Source organism: Bos taurus, chromosome 19 (assembly GCF_002263795.3).
Source record: "Bos taurus isolate L1 Dominette 01449 registration number 42190680 breed Hereford chromosome 19, ARS-UCD2.0, whole genome shotgun sequence".
Lineage (NCBI taxonomy): Eukaryota > Metazoa > Chordata > Mammalia > Artiodactyla > Bovidae > Bos > Bos taurus.
Window position 1 is genome coordinate 61,232,439 of NC_037346.1, and position 15,482 is coordinate 61,247,920.

Consider the following 15,482-nt stretch of genomic DNA (forward strand, 5'->3'; position numbering starts at 1 on the left):
ATTAAAATGAGCAACTGCTAAAAAGGAGGAGGAAGCTGTACGTGTATGCCTGTGGAAAGCTCTCCGATGATACACGATCCAGTATAAAGCGGGCTGCGAAATACCACATGCAGTGTAAGAGAGCACGTATGTTCACATGCAGGGAGTCCCCGAAGAGTCAGCAGGAATCGGCTGTGGGTTCTGTGACTCTGAGCGAGTTTTATTTTCTCCTTATGAATTCCTCTTCCGCTTGAATTTTTTTTTCAATGAGTATATATTGTCTTCATAGTAATAAAAGAGTTATTTTTAAAAGGTGAAGAAAAGAATGCAGTATGGGGAAGAATTAGAGATTCGTAACCTGTAGTTCTATGTCCTGGAATTTAGTCAAAGGCCATAGTATATATAATGTCTGAACTGGGACATTTATCACAGCAATGCTCATAACATTGAAAGCCAATAAACATTCATGTTCTATTTAAATAAATTCTAGTATTAGAATTAGATTATTAATGTAGCGATATATTAACTTTGACTATTTCATAGTATTATTGGCAAGTGAACCAAAGGCTCCTAAATCATTTTATAAACATTTTGGATTTATTCATATTCACATATATATCAGAATATGAAAAAAGTCCAAAAGGATATATGCCTAAATGTACACTGCAGTCACTAATGATTCTTGTTTTTCTTTCCTACAATTTCAACTGTTTCTACAATAAAGTATTACTTAGGCACTTTCCTAAGTTTTAAAAATACTCCTTATAGACCTTTCAAACTTTAAGATAATGTAAAGCAGTTATAATGATACTAATCTGTGAAAAACAAAGGAACAAGAATCTCAACCCTTTCCTCCAGCATCAGATTTACCGCCCAGAGACCCCCGGGGAAGCCCTGTTGCTGACCTGCGTGTTGTAAAGTCGTGAAGGCCACATGGCTACAGAACAAACCCAGGAAGCCCAGGCCACCTCTTCTGATTTTATGTCCTGAGATGCACGAGACTATAAAACAGACTGGCTCAGATTACAGGCTAAGCATGACAAGTCTCTCGGGTACAACTTAACAAAGGAATTTACAGAATGAGAAATGTACACTTTCCATTTCCCAGGCTGGCGTGAATTTCAGAAGCAAAAAGCCCACAGTAGGGGTGGGTCCCCTGACAGTCCTTGCCTGTCACTGTCCTCTACAGGCTTCTGAACTGTCCCTGACACACAGTCCCCACGACACAATGTACCTACCACTATTTTAAACAAAGACAAACTAATATTTTTTAAAGGTGAGTCGAGCAGGGGGTGAGAAAAGTGCATTGGTAACAGGGTCCAACTTTTTCTCTCTTTTCAGGTGAACTGGGGGATGCCAGACTCCCTCCCTCTGGCCGTCCCTCCCTCAGATCATTGTGGCTGATAACAATAGTTTTACTCTCTGGGGTAATGTAGATGACACATTTTCCTGTAGCCTGTCTTCCGGTAAAGTGCAGGAATTCCTGCACTCTCTGGGTGCCCTTCCTGTTAACTTACATTTCAGATTTCCTCAAAAGGCATTCTGCCACTTTAATATTTGAAAAATGTCAGCTCAACCCCAGACAGCTAATATAAACAAGCTGAAAAGCCTACCACCTAAAGTTACAACTGTGGAAAACAAAATTTCTTTTTAAGAAATTCTTTCTGGGAATCTCACTGTTGGTGAGGCTGGAGAGGAGTCAGCCAGCCCTCCCAGCTCCCGGGGAGTCTGTAATTCTTTTGCCTCTGCTGTGCCTTAAATTAGAGGTCTGAAAAACCGAATTACAGTGATCTAGAAGGTTCGTAAAGGTCCTTGAATTGAACATGTTGTTAAATTCTTCACTACTATGAGGTTGTAGCCACCTTTTGCTTTTCCTTCATTTCATTTGGTTATAGTATTACAAAGAAGTTTGGTACTGTGAAAAAAAAAAAATCTTGGCCATTTGAGAATACCGTAGCTGAATTAGACCAGGTCCACACTGAAAAGTCCAGGCCAAAAGTCTCTGCCATTTCTGAAATAATCACACACTTCCTTCCATCGAAAAGTTTTCCTTTTGGACAGGAATCCCACGTTCACACCAGAGGCACCGTCCACATGGGATCCAATCAAGACAACCACTTGGATAAACGGGGATGCGTGTGAAGGACTGCCAGCACACGATGTATTATGAGAGCACCCATCATGGAAGAGGGTCACGCTAACTTCTCTGTCAGCTTCCCAACTTCCTCTGCTAGGAGGGAGCTGCCTTAGGAGTGAGCCCCCAAAATTCACAAAGAAACATGACTGAGTTTAAACCCTAAAGTCCAAAGATAAGCTCACTAGAGCACTACCCTCTTGTCTCCCAGAGAGAAGACCACTGCCATCTCTAAATTACAAATGCACCATTTCGCTTCATGATCTAAGCAATTATCTTGCATCCCAATGATATGCATACACGCTCTGTTTCACCAAACACAAGTAAATTCCTTGAATGAAACACTTACATATGAAATATTTTTATATGTCCCCAAATCCTGTGCCCAACACATACACACACATATATACATAGATACACAGCCACTCATATACTAAAATGACCCGAATGCGTGAGTGAATATACAGCAAATACAAAGTAACCAGATGCCATCTCTCTCGTACATCAAAGCCTGGAATGCCCTTTTAAGCTATTATTTCTCTGCTCAATTAGGAGACTGTACTCACAGGTTTTACCAATATTAAGGAACACTGGCACTTCACAATGCCAATTTCTAGGTACTTGGGCGCTCTTAGCTTTTCAGATTTCCATTTTCTCCCAATACCCAGAGGAAGGAAAGAGCCTTACTTTGAATTTTTGAGAATATATGCTACTTCCTTCCTGGGCTGAGATGTATGACTCCCACTCTCATCACACAGAACTAAAAAGTGACACAGCTCCCCAAAGAGCTGCAGGACATGCAGGACACACTTGAACTCCCTGGGACTCACCCACTCACCCTGCGGAGCCCCTCCTCTCCCTGGCGCCCACCTCTCCCTTCCATACATTCTCACAGGGCATGTGCTCTCCCCATGGTCAAGGAGGATTTGTTCTGAAACAAGTCACAGTCTCAGGGCCACCTGATAACATACCCTCAGCTCTATAATGTCACTTCAGGATCTCTATATTTTTAACCCCCCAGCCTAACATTAGGTCTGTAAAATACAACTGTGTAAAAAAAATAAAATTTTTTTTCAAGGAAAAAAAAAACATAAAACAACCATAACCCTGAACTTCTGACCTATGCTAAATATAGGCAATTACACACTTAAAAGATTTCATTATGGTTGTCAATGAAACCGTGCAGTCCCCCCACCTTGGGGTAAAGCTTAGAAGTACAGTTTTTCTCCCAATATTTTCCCTGGAGATGCAAAGCATCTCCCAAATGGGAAAACATAAAACATCGATGTCCTTATTGCTGCTTCTAAATACTGTGAACCAATAAGCAATTAGCGTAAAGTGCAAAATCTCGGAAGAGAAAGACGTCTTGTCTGCTTTTTTGTAAAATGCTATCACTCACCTTCACTTCCTTTAAAAATCAAAAGTTGCTTAATGTTCAGAGCGATATCAATGGAAATGTAGCTAAATACTAGCACCGCAACGGTTCATTCCCAAAGGAATATAAGATTACATTAATTTCCTACTAGTTGAACTCAAGTTTTACCTTTCATCTTCATCTACCGACTTTTTAAAAAGTTCGTATTCCTGTCGCATATAAGATTACCTATTATATCTGTGCATACTACAGAATTTTATAATTATATAAAGCATTGCACATTCAGACGCTACCAACCTGCTCTATCTCTCCTGACTGGGCAAAAGGCAAAAAAGAGCTCAGCAATCCTAGCAGAAGAATGCAAATAACGTCAATGCACAGCTGAACTGCAAGCCCTGCCTTACAGGAACTCTCTGTGTCTGCAAAAAAAAAAAAAAAAAGACACATACTAAACAGGAAATGCAACTGAGCTGTGGAAAACCTCAAACTTAAAAATGCAATCGCCAGGCGTAAATTGCATCCATGCATTCATAAATGCATGCACAACCCTTTGCATTTTTTGCAAGTAATGCAAATAGGCTCTTACCTTTCGACTGAGACATTTTCCCCTTTCCTTTGATGGGGGAGGGGAGCACAAAAGACTTTGCCTGGCTTCTCTTCTGTAGCTAGTTTTGCAACAAAGATGCAAGCTGCAGGCGTGCAATCTTCATGCAAGTGGAGTTTCTCTTGACCGAGGCAGCAGATGGACTTCCAGGGGATCCAGATGGAAATGCACGCCTTGCAAAGCAGACTGGAAAGTGATTTTTCCCCCAGTTGCAACGTTAGGGAAGGCTGTGCTGCAGCTACATGATGGGCCAGGGCTGGCAGCTAAAAGCTCCAAACTTGGAACTGAGTATCTTAGTGCGCAGACGTCCTTCCTGCGAAGGGCGCGGGGGCCGCTGGGAAGTGTAGTTCCTGCGCGGAGTCCGTGGGGCTCTGACTTCAGGACACGTGGTCGCGCGGGTCGCTGCGCGGGAAGATTGGAGGCGGCAGAGCTTGCGTCCAGGTAAACAAGTTGGACACGCACTCGGTACCCGGTGATGGGAGAAGCCGGGCAAGGCCGAGGGGAGCGGGCATCTGTGTTCTCTAAAAACCCCTGAAACAGCAGCTAAAAAACATTGGTTTGGCTGAAAACCACTCGGCCGGCTCAGAAAGTCAGTTTCGGGCTTCACGTGTTTGCAGGGCAGTACCAGTTGGACGGTTCCTGCCTGAAGACGTTTCTCTTCCCCCACCTCAAACGTCCATTTTTAAAAAACCTTTTTCTTGCCTGGAGAATTCGCTGGTGATTTGGCCAGGGGGAGGTGGCTGCAGAGAAGATGCAAAGTTTTATTTAGTAAGCAGAGGTCCAGGTCGCTTTGGGGAATCTGAAATTCAGTGCTGGGGCAGGGTGGAGGCGGGGAGGGGGGGGGGGGCGGTGCGGAGTTCTCATTTCTGGAAGGATCACGGAGGAAGTTCTGCTTTTTATGTGTCAAAGCAAACTTTATCAGAGTTAAATTGCTTAGATGTTGTTTCTCACCTGAAGGGGTCTAGGAAAGTCCCCTGGCCTCAGGGAGAAAGTGGGTGGTCATGCTGTATTAACAGTCAGATGTCTCGGATTTGTTCAGCAGAGTTTACCGAGTTTTGTTGAAACACTGGAGTGTGCCAGGCCCTCTCCAGGACCTGGGGTCAGCCGGTAATGCTCACAGCTAGGAGCTGGACAGCAGGTGGGCAGAGATGTAGCCCCTTCTCAGGGATGGGACATTCCTTGCAAGTGAGCTCAGCCCGCTTCACTGCGTGGACCGGACTCAGAAAGGTGCTTTTCAGGTCCAGTGGAACTGAGAGTGTGAACCTCCTGAGGCGTGAACAAGCACAGTGGACAGCTGCGTGTCATGTCCAACTCTCTGACCCCGGACTGCAGCCCGCCAGGCACCCCTGTCCATGGGATTCTCCAGGCAAGAACCCTGGAGCGGGCTGCCATGCCCTCCCTCCTCCAGGGGATCTTCCCCACCCAGGGATCGAACCTGCGTCTCCTGCATTGCAGACAAATTCTTTCCCGGCTGAGCCATCAGGGAAGCCAGGTGGGCATCTGAAGCAGCCCTGTTTAGGAGAGGGCAAGGAAGCCTGTCTACACTGCATGCAGACGTGGGAGTGGGTGGGATTCACAGCGGGGGCCAAGCCAGAGGCTTGGGCTTTATTCTGCAGGTACTTAGGAGCTGGTGAAACGGCTTTGGAAAGGGATGTAACTGAATCAAAGCTTTGTTTTAAGAAGGTAAATATGCCCTCAATGATCAAGATTTGAAGCCAGGAGAAGCTAGGGCTAGGTCAAGTTGGTAGCGAAAGGCAAAAAGAGGCACTTTGAAACAGGGTTCAGCTGTGTTTGATGACCACTGATGAAAACTATTGGAATTTTATTAAGAATTCTAAGAAGCCAGGGCCTTCTGAGTAATGGATGAATCAGAGGGAAGAAGGCCACCATGTTTCGGCTACAAATCAGCTCTTAAAACAAATATGCAGTAGGTCATGGAGCTAACATCAATTTACTTAAGTTGATCCCCTCTGCTGACATGAATGAGAATTAATCAAGGTCACCTCATGTTCATATTAGCTTCTGGCTCTAAAAGGAAGGCGCTCGGTCCCATGAGCCCAGATACAAAGACTTGCTGTTTTCCTTTCTTCCTTTCTTTCACTATCTTTCTGAGCAAATCCGTACTGTGTATTCCTCCCTTTCTTGCACATACTATCTGAGCCTTCTTGAACCAGCAATTTTCCCCTTAAGTTTCATTTAAGTAGGAGACGCTGTGGGCATGGAGATCCATTTCAGCGCATCCAGTTCACTTTCCCAGGCATTGATGGAGGAGCAGACACGGGCCTGAGCTCACTACCATTTGCATGTTATGTGGTCAGCAGCATTGCGCCCTCTTGAATTGGCCCAGACTCCCTTCTTTCCTGAAGAGCTTGAATCACATCACGTCTGGGGCATTTTGCTGGAGTGGTTGTGCTTGTACTTCCTCTGCTCAGGTGTGCACGGTCCACAGCACGTGGCTTATGTCCTGCAGGTCTGTCTGCTGTTCATATTCCTATAGAGACAGTGATGTGTTTAACAGCCAGTGCGCGCACACACACATACACACACCTGTGCAAAACACCTTTGACCTTTGGTTGTTGTTCAGTCGCTCAGTCGTGTCTGCCTCTTTGTGACCCCGTGAACAGCAGCATGTCAGGCCTCCCTGTCCCTCAGTATCTCTTGGAGTTTGCTCAAACTCATGTCCATCGAGTCGGTGATGCCATCCAACCATCTCTTCCTCTGTCGTCCCCTTCTCCTGCCCTCAGTCTTCCCCAGCACCAGGGTTTTTCCCAGTGAGTCTGCTCTTCTCATCAGGTGGCCAAAGTATTGGAGCTTCAGCTTCAACATCAGTCCTTCAAATGAATTTTCACGGTTGATTTCCTTTAGAATCAGGGTTGATTACCTTTGACCATAAATTAAACCATATATATTTTTAAACTTTCTGTTTTGTATTGGAGTGTAGCTGATCACAATGTTAGGATAGTTTCAGCTGCACCGGAAAGGGACTCAGCCAACTGTATCCATGTGTCCATTCTCCCCCAAACTCCCTCCCATCCAGGCTGCCACATAACTTGGAGCAGAGTTCCCTCAATGTGATTTACAATTGGCAACATATATTGTTTTTTCTTTGTGGGAAAAACATGCTTTGAATTTCCGCAGGGAACTCAGCCTCTCTGCAAAGGCTTGGAGTCCCAGAGGAAAAGTTCTCTTGTCCAGGTGGTAACAGGCTCCCTCCAGCCCCCTCCTGGGTGGAGGAGGAGGTTGTATTGATACATCTGTACGTTTGGGAGCTGTTCCTCTTCTCGGAGTCTGTGGGGAGTCTGTGGCCGTGCTTCTACCAGAAGAACCCCACCCTTGGTGGTGAGTGTGCAGGCCAGCAGGTGTTTCTCTTCCAGTGACCTGTGCTCCTACTTTGAATTCTTCATCTTTAAAATTTTCTGTGCTTCAGATCTTTCTAGAATATAAGGCAGTCTCGAATACAAGAACTCGAGGCAGTCTCTCCCAGCTTCTTGTCACCTTCGAGAGCAATGCCAAACTCTCAAGCTGGGTGTACCTGGCTCCTTGAAGCCTGGGTCCTAGTTCTCTGCAATTCATTCTCACGCTGTGTTGCTGCTACAGGTGTTGCTGCCGGAAGCCAGGATTGCTCCGTCCGGGCTTTTTTTTTTTAAATAGATCCTAACTTTTATGGCTGCCTAATTCATTTTTGCATGAAACCCTGATAGTTTTTTACAGATGTTCCTATGTTCGTAGATTCCAATTTATGCCTTTCTTGAGAAAATTTATAGTTTATATAAGAATTGACCAAGTGATAAACCGAAAACAAGAATATAATGAAGGAGAAAAAAATTAAATTTAAAAAACTTCAAATACACATTGAGACCAATTTAAAAATAGAAGTGAGTCATACTAAATGGGAACTGAATGCAGAATAATCCTAAAAATAAGATGTTTGTAACATGATTATATGATAATCTAATAATAAAAATCTGGCCTTCATTTTTAAATTTTTTTATTGGAGTATAATTGCTTTACAATGTTGCATTAGTTTCTGCTGCACAGAAAGTGAATCAGCCACATACACACACGTACCCCTCCCTCCTGGACCTCCCCGCGCCCCTCTAGGTCATCACAGGCCCCGAGCTGAGCTCCCCGTGCTGTAGAGCACCTTCCCGCTGGCCTTCCATTTCACCCATGTATGAAGTGTTAGTCACTCAGTTGTGTCCAATTCTTTGTGACCCCATGGACTATAGCTTGCCAGGATCCTCTGTCCAAGAGATTGCCCAGGCAGGAATCCTGGAGTGGATCACCATTCCCTTCTCTGGGGGATCTTCCCGACCCAGGGGCTGAGCTCGGATCTCCTGCATGGCAGGCAGGTTCTTCACCATCCGGGCCACCTGGGGAGCCCTGTTGCACATGTGGCAGGGTATGTATGTTGATAGCACTCTCCTGATTTGTCCCACCCTCTCCTTCCCGCCCTGTGCCCACACCCCACTCCCTCTGCCTGGCCCGCCTTATCCATTCCCTTCTTAGCTCCTTCAGATTTGTCCTTGAAGAGGCTCTAGGTCTCTTGGCTCCGTCCTGGGATCAGCCCTGTGGCCGCCCTCAGGGCGAGGAGCGAATCCCCTCCTTCTATTGCCCTGCCTGCAACACCCTCCCGACACTCCCCCAGAGGCAGACAGTGTTTGTCGCCACCTGTGTCTCCCCCGGGAGACTGACCTGCTGGAGATCACGGAGACTGATCTCTGCACCCCCCGTGCCCAGCATGGAGCATACAGTAGGCACTCAAATGCACGCTGTAAGTAAGGGATAGAGGAGACCTGTCAGCACGATGACCTGGAATAACTGGATTCCAGAGACCAGAGTTCACAGCTGCAGGGGAAACTGGAGCCCCTGGGAGGGGCCCTCAGGTGAGAGGGAGGAGACTGTGGAAAGAGGCCCTTAGGTTAGGGCAGCCTGGCTCTGGAGGGACTGCTCTAGAGGATTATGTGGGGTGGACAAGGTGAAGGGTGGGGGTACAGTGTCCCCACCGGCGGTGATTTTGACCCCCAGGGAATGTGTGACAGTGTCTGGAGGTGGATTGGATCACCACAACCAAGAGGTGATGCTGAGCGTGGCATCCAGTGGGTACAGACCAGAGATGTGGCCGTAATACCACGGTCCACGTGCAGCCTCCAGCAGAAAGAAGCATCTGGTCCAAATGCCCACAGCACTGCATTTGAGAAAGCCTGCCGGGCGCTACCGTGAGCAGGTATACACGCGTGCTCAGTCGTGTCCGACTCTGTGGCCCCGTGAACTGTAGCCCGCCAGGCTCCTCTGTCCATGGGATTCTCCAGGCAAGAACTGGAGTGGGTTGCCATGCCCTCCTCCAGGGGATCTTCCCGACCCGGGGATCAAACCTGTGTTTCTTACGTCTCCTGCATTGGCAGGCGTGTTCTTTACCACTAGCACCACCTGGGAAAGCCACTGAGAAAAAGTTAGGTGAGTCTTCTCTCGGAAGTCACTTCACCTTTCTGAACCTCTTTTTGTTCTCCTAAAATAAGGAGGATCAGACTAAGGCCCCTTCCGATTCTAACAATTCATACCTCTAAACCCAGCTCACTCACGTATCTGATTAGAACCACTAAGGATTAAAACAGAGACAGAGCTGCAATCATGCATTCTGTTTTTCTACACTGCCTAAATACCGTTTTGTTCAGGAATTTGAAGAGTTCCTATTTCCCCGCTCCAGCAAGGCAACCAAGGACCACGGTCACAAGCTCTTCGGAGGTGAGACAAGGAATAGATCACAGCTTGAAACATTGTCTCCCAGGTGGCAAAACTCACCCTCTCCTGACATTTATGAGTGTTTTCCAACTGCGTCCATTGGGTCTCTGGAACAAGGGAAGCGAAGACATCAAAGGTAGAGCTAAGAATTCAGGGCTAATATCTGGTTTTCTAGGTCTTAGAAAATTATCATGTAAACAGGTGTGTTACATATTAATATATGGGGTTCCCTAGTGGCTCGGTGGTAAAGAATCAGCCTGCTGATGTAGGAGATCCTGGTGTGATCCCTGGGTCAGGACGATCCCCTAGAGAAGGAAATGGCAACCCACTCCAGTATTCTTGCCTGGAGAATCCCATGGACAGAGGAGTCTGGAGGGCTACAGTCCATGGGGTAGCAAAGAGTTGGACATGACTTAGCGACTAAACAACAGCAATGTAATATGATATATAATTAAGTATATTCGGGCACCCCCACATGGGAGATGGTTTAGGGGACTGGCTGGTGAGTTGTGGTTACATAATATCTTTTAGTCCTTTTTTTTTTTTTTTTTTTACTGTATCAAAGTATGACCGTGTATTATGAGGACTGGCAGAAATTCTAGAAATCCCCAAATAGATTCAGCGTGGCTTTCAGCGCTCTTCCCCATATGGCGCAACCGTACCTGTTCAGCTTTATCTCCCCCTCATCTACTCCAAGCTTCCTTTGTTTAAACAGTCTGGTCAACACAGGATTACTTGTCTTAACTTGGGACATGAATTTACAGGTTTCAGTGTGTTAACTTCTGCTGTTCTCTGTCTTCAGCCTTATCTAGCCCCCACCAAAGCCTTCATTTTTCCAAATTGTACTTTTCATTGAAGGTTCGAGGTCATCTCTGCCCAGCTGTCTTTGATCACATCCTCTTGTCTCGTCCAAGAGTCTTATTTGCTCAGTCATGTCCAACTCTGTGTGACCCCACAGACTGTAGCACACCAGACTCCTCTGCCCATGGGATTTCCCAGACAAGAACACTGGGCTGGGTTGCCGTTTCCTCCTCCAGGGGATTGAACCCAAGTCTCCTGTGTCTTCTGCACTGGCAGTGGGAAGCCATCAGGGAAGCCATCCAAGAGCATCCCTCCCCTTAAATTCTGACAGCACCCGTTAGCTCTTATAAGCCATATGTCCACTAGTATCTTGCTGTAAAATTCGGCATTTCAGGTCATTTTGCAAGTTCAGACAAATTATCATTACAAAACATCAGATTTTGTTTATCCAGTCTATCAGCAAATCTATCTTGAGAACGTATTAGGTGTGAAACATTTTGCTAAGTAGTACCTGGAAAGCAGAGTTCATTCATCCGGAGGCAATGTGGCTGGTGGCTAAGATGAAAGGCTGTGGCTTTAACAACTACTCCATCTGTGTTGTTCAGTTCCTCGGTCGTGTCCGACTCTTTGCAGCCCCATGGATTATAGCCCACCAGGCTCCTCTGTCCATTGAATTACCCAGGCAAGAATACTGGAGTGGATTGCCACTTCCTTCTCCAGGGGATCTTCCCGACCCAGGGATTAAACCCATGTCTCTTGCACTGGCAGGAGGATTCTTTACCACTGAGCCACCAGGGAAGCCCAGATTTAAGTAATACAGGGAACAAAAAAGATTTCAGATCCTGCCAGATCAAGAGAGGAAACTGGAATCTTGTCTGATCTCACTTATGCATACAGCTGTCACTTGTTATCTGCAAGGAATTGGTTCCAGGACCCTTCCCCTGCCCCACCCCCTACAGATACCCAAATCCGCAGACGCTTAAGTCCCTTAGATAAAATGCAGCCATGCACATCCTCCCATATACTTTAAATCATCTCCAGAAAACTTATACCACCTAATACACTGTCACTGCTATGCAAATAGTTGTAAATACAATGTCGGTGTTATGTCAGTAATTGCTGAGGTGTGTGGCACATTCAAGTTTTGCTCTTTGGAACTTTCTGGAATTAATAGTTATTTCCCATCGAGGTTGGTTGAACCTGAGGATGGAGTGTCAATTGTATATTTCCTCTGCCTTTCACCAATGAATCTCTTGTTACTATATATATGATATACATACACATACACACATATATATATAGTAGCTTGCCTGGTGGCTCAGACAGTGAAGAATCTGCCTACAATGCAGGAGACCCATGTTCAATCCCTGGGTTGGGATCCCCTGGAGAAGGGAATGGCTACCCACTCCAGGATTCTGGCCTGAAGAATCATCCCATGGACAGAGGAGTCTGGCAGGCTACAGTCCATGGGGTCATGAAAGAGTCTCGCTGACTGAGCAACTTTCACTCACTTCACAGTTGTAACAGGTCTGATGTAGGTTAGGAAAATGGACAGAGTATGATCCCCGGTCTGAGAAGCTTAAAATCCTGCGGCTGTTTTAATAACACTTTTGTGACATTTTAAGGCTTTCAAGCTCCTTCCGTCTGCTGTGTCGTTTTATGCCTACAGTGACACCCTGGACGGCATTGTTCCAGCATCCCGGTTTATCCTCATCACCTCGTGGCACTGCTTCCTTTGGCCAAGGTGGAAAATCTTGTGATTTAAAACTGTCTTGACTACAGATGTGAAAGCGTGTCTTCTGATTCCTGGTTCCTTCCTTTAAGTTGTCCAGTCTAGCCTTAAGCTAGGTAACTTTTTAAAACGCCCTGGAGAAGTGCCTTATTCAGGCTGAGAGTAATCTGGTAACATTTTACCTCATTTTCTATTTGTTATTCGTGGGACAGGCTCAGTTCAGGATAAATCTGTGTATCTCCTTTACTCTCTGTACCTCGGCCAATGCTCTGTGACCATTGGCTATTTGCTGGGCTATCTGAGGATGAGCTAGAAACACTGATATAAGGCAATGCTGTGTCCTTCAAATCTCCTTGATCTGTTTACATTGATATTAATAGATGGTTCTGGGCTTCAGTCACAGGCCTGAATAATTCAGGTCAGACTGACCTGCTGCACTTTTAAAAAACTATAAAATATTCTGGGAAATATTTTAGATAGGTAATATATGCAAGTTATAGAAAGCCCACAGGAAAGTAAGAAACTGAATTACCGTGGTATAGAAGTAATTATAGACAGTATAATAAATCAGCTGGTTCTTAAATTGTTCCATTCGGATTAGTGGCCAAAGAGAATGTTTTATTGGCAACAACCTGTGGCAAGATCACAGGAAAAACTACTGATTTTTCATATTTATCATATTTACCCTTCTTTTGAAAGATCTTTTTGATATGGGCCTTTTTTTTAAGTCTTTATTGAATTTGTTTTAAGTCTTGGCTTTTCGGCAACAAAGGCACGTGGAATCTTACTTTCCCAACCGGAAATGGAACCTGTGCCCCCTGCGTGGGGAGGCAAATTCTTAACCACTGGACCTCCTGGGAAGTTCCAACTCTCTTTTTGATATAGGTAGATTAATCATTTTATTTTTGGCACAAATTCATAAAACTGGTTCAGGAGGACAGGGAGAAGGGATAGTTAGGGAGTTTGGGATGGACATGTACACACAGCTATATTTAAAATGGGTAATCAACAAGGACCTGCTGTATAGCACAGGGAACTCTGCTCCACGTAACGTGGAACCCTGAGTGGTAAAGGGATTTGGGATGCATGTGTGTGTACGACTGAGTCCCTTTGCTGCCCACCTGAAACTGTCACAACATTGTTAATCAGCTATACCCTGATACAAAATTTTTAAAAAGCTTAAAAATAAATAAATTTTTAAAAATGAAAAAAAAAACCAGTCTTACTAGATTCTCATTGGTTCAGATAGGGAACTGAATCTGTATAGACAAGCCTTCAGCAGTCACCATGGAACTGACTATACACAAATATGCTCAGTTTGAAAATGACAGATGTATGTTTATGTAATTTCACTATTAAATGATATGCCCTAGCCTCACTGGGGAAAAAAAAAAAAAAAAAACAGGCTCAGTGTCTTCTTTAATTAATATATAGCATCACATCAAAAGTATAAGTATTATGAAACTGTATAATATTAGATGGGCTAATAGCCAGGTGGTGCTAGTGGTAAAGAACCCGCCTGCCAATGCAGGAGACAAAGGAGATGTGGGTTCAGTCCCTGGATTGGGAAGGTCCCTTGGAGGATGGCCTGGCAACCCACTCCAGTGTTCTTACCTGGAGAATCCCATGGACAGAAGAGCCTGGTGGGCTACAGTCCATGCAGCGGCAAAGAGCTGGACCCGACTGAAGTGACTTAGCATGCACACACGCATAATATTAGACATTGGCTATTTGGGGCTCTACTGAACAGCTGATGGTATCTTATGGACTGGGCACTGCTGTGAGCCACATGCTACAAACCTGTTGGTGACTTTGTATCCTGCAGTCTAAGGAGTGAAAGAGTACTGATATGTTAGACTGTACCTGCCGGAACTCCGGAAATCTGTGGAAATTATTCTAGAGCCCTCGTCCAGCAGCCTAACCTACTGACATTTAGGTGGGAATTGAAGACAACCCCAGATCTGCTCACTTGGTAAAAACTACAGGTTTCCGCTTTACAGGGCCTTGTCTCTCCTTTTGTTGCTGTTTTTGTTTTTAAATCCAAGTAAATATCAAAATGTGTGTGTTAAATGTGTTGGGGGTATGAAGCCACATCAAATGCTGCTTTGTGTAAGGAAGCCATGTGGACTGTGGTCAGCCCATCCAGCACCCTGGTGAGATTTGGAATGCTCGTGGAAACCTCAAAGAAAAATGTGGGAATTTTTTTGTGTTCGTTTCCTAAACGTGGGCATCCCTGGTGACTTAGACGGTAAAGAATCCACCTGCAATATAGGAGACCCCAGTTCAGTCCCTGGGTCAGAAAGATCCCATGGAGGAGAAAATGGCAACCCACCCCAGTATTCTTGCCTGAAGAGTCCCATGGACAGAGGAGCCTGGTGGGCTACAGCCCACAGAGTCGCAAAGAATCAGACATACTGAAACGACTTAGCCCGCGTACACGGAAGATGTAACAACATGTGTCCTAGCAAGTGGTGATTAAAAAAAAAAAAAAATTTTTTTAAGAAACCTTTTAAGACAAGAGATAAGAATGTTAAAATGATATTAAAAAGTTAAAAAAAAAAACACAACAGGAATGTTTCTGTGGGTATAAGGAGATAGGGACAGAAGTGCTTATCAGTTGCATGGGAGAGAGAGGGACAAGAAATATTTTATTACTGCAGCAAATCAGAGCTCTGTTGGATGTTCGTGAAGAGGAAATGGGGACCATCTGGAGAAAATAGTTCTTCTCCACTGTGTGGATTGGATTTGAGGACAGCTGAATAGCTGGGGCATGAATTATGTGGGCCTTTGACCACAGAGTGTCACAGCCCTGTAAAGCTAACAGCAGGGGGCAGAGTGGTAGTTAATGAGAAGTGAAGACCGTTGTCAGACTTCAGTGATCAGCTCCTAGGATATGGCTTTCCTTATTGAAGAAATACGCCAATAGCATTTCAGTTCTTTCCAGGCATTTGAATGCACTGGGACCTTCATATTCTAAATCCTTCTGTTATATTTATTCTGTCTACATATTTCTGATTCATTGCCTTTGTGCTAAGGTTTTTCTTGTAACCGTTTCTTCCGGTTGCTAGCTGTTTTACTAATTAACTAATCACGTGACTTAAACATTTACATTAAG

The 15,482-nt window shown here is 45.1% G+C and overlaps 1 protein-coding gene across 1 annotated transcript in view; it reads right to left on the reverse strand.

The window, feature by feature from the left end:
- MAP2K6 (mitogen-activated protein kinase kinase 6) overlaps positions 1–4,355 on the reverse strand; it is a 106,385-nt gene extending 102,030 nt beyond the window's left edge. The window contains 1 exon segment of the mRNA NM_001034045.1: positions 4,075–4,355. Within this exon segment, the coding sequence (NP_001029217.1) occupies positions 4,075–4,090 (16 nt within the window). The 5' untranslated portion in view covers positions 4,091–4,355.
- Between the last annotated feature and the right edge of the window lie 11,127 nt (positions 4,356–15,482).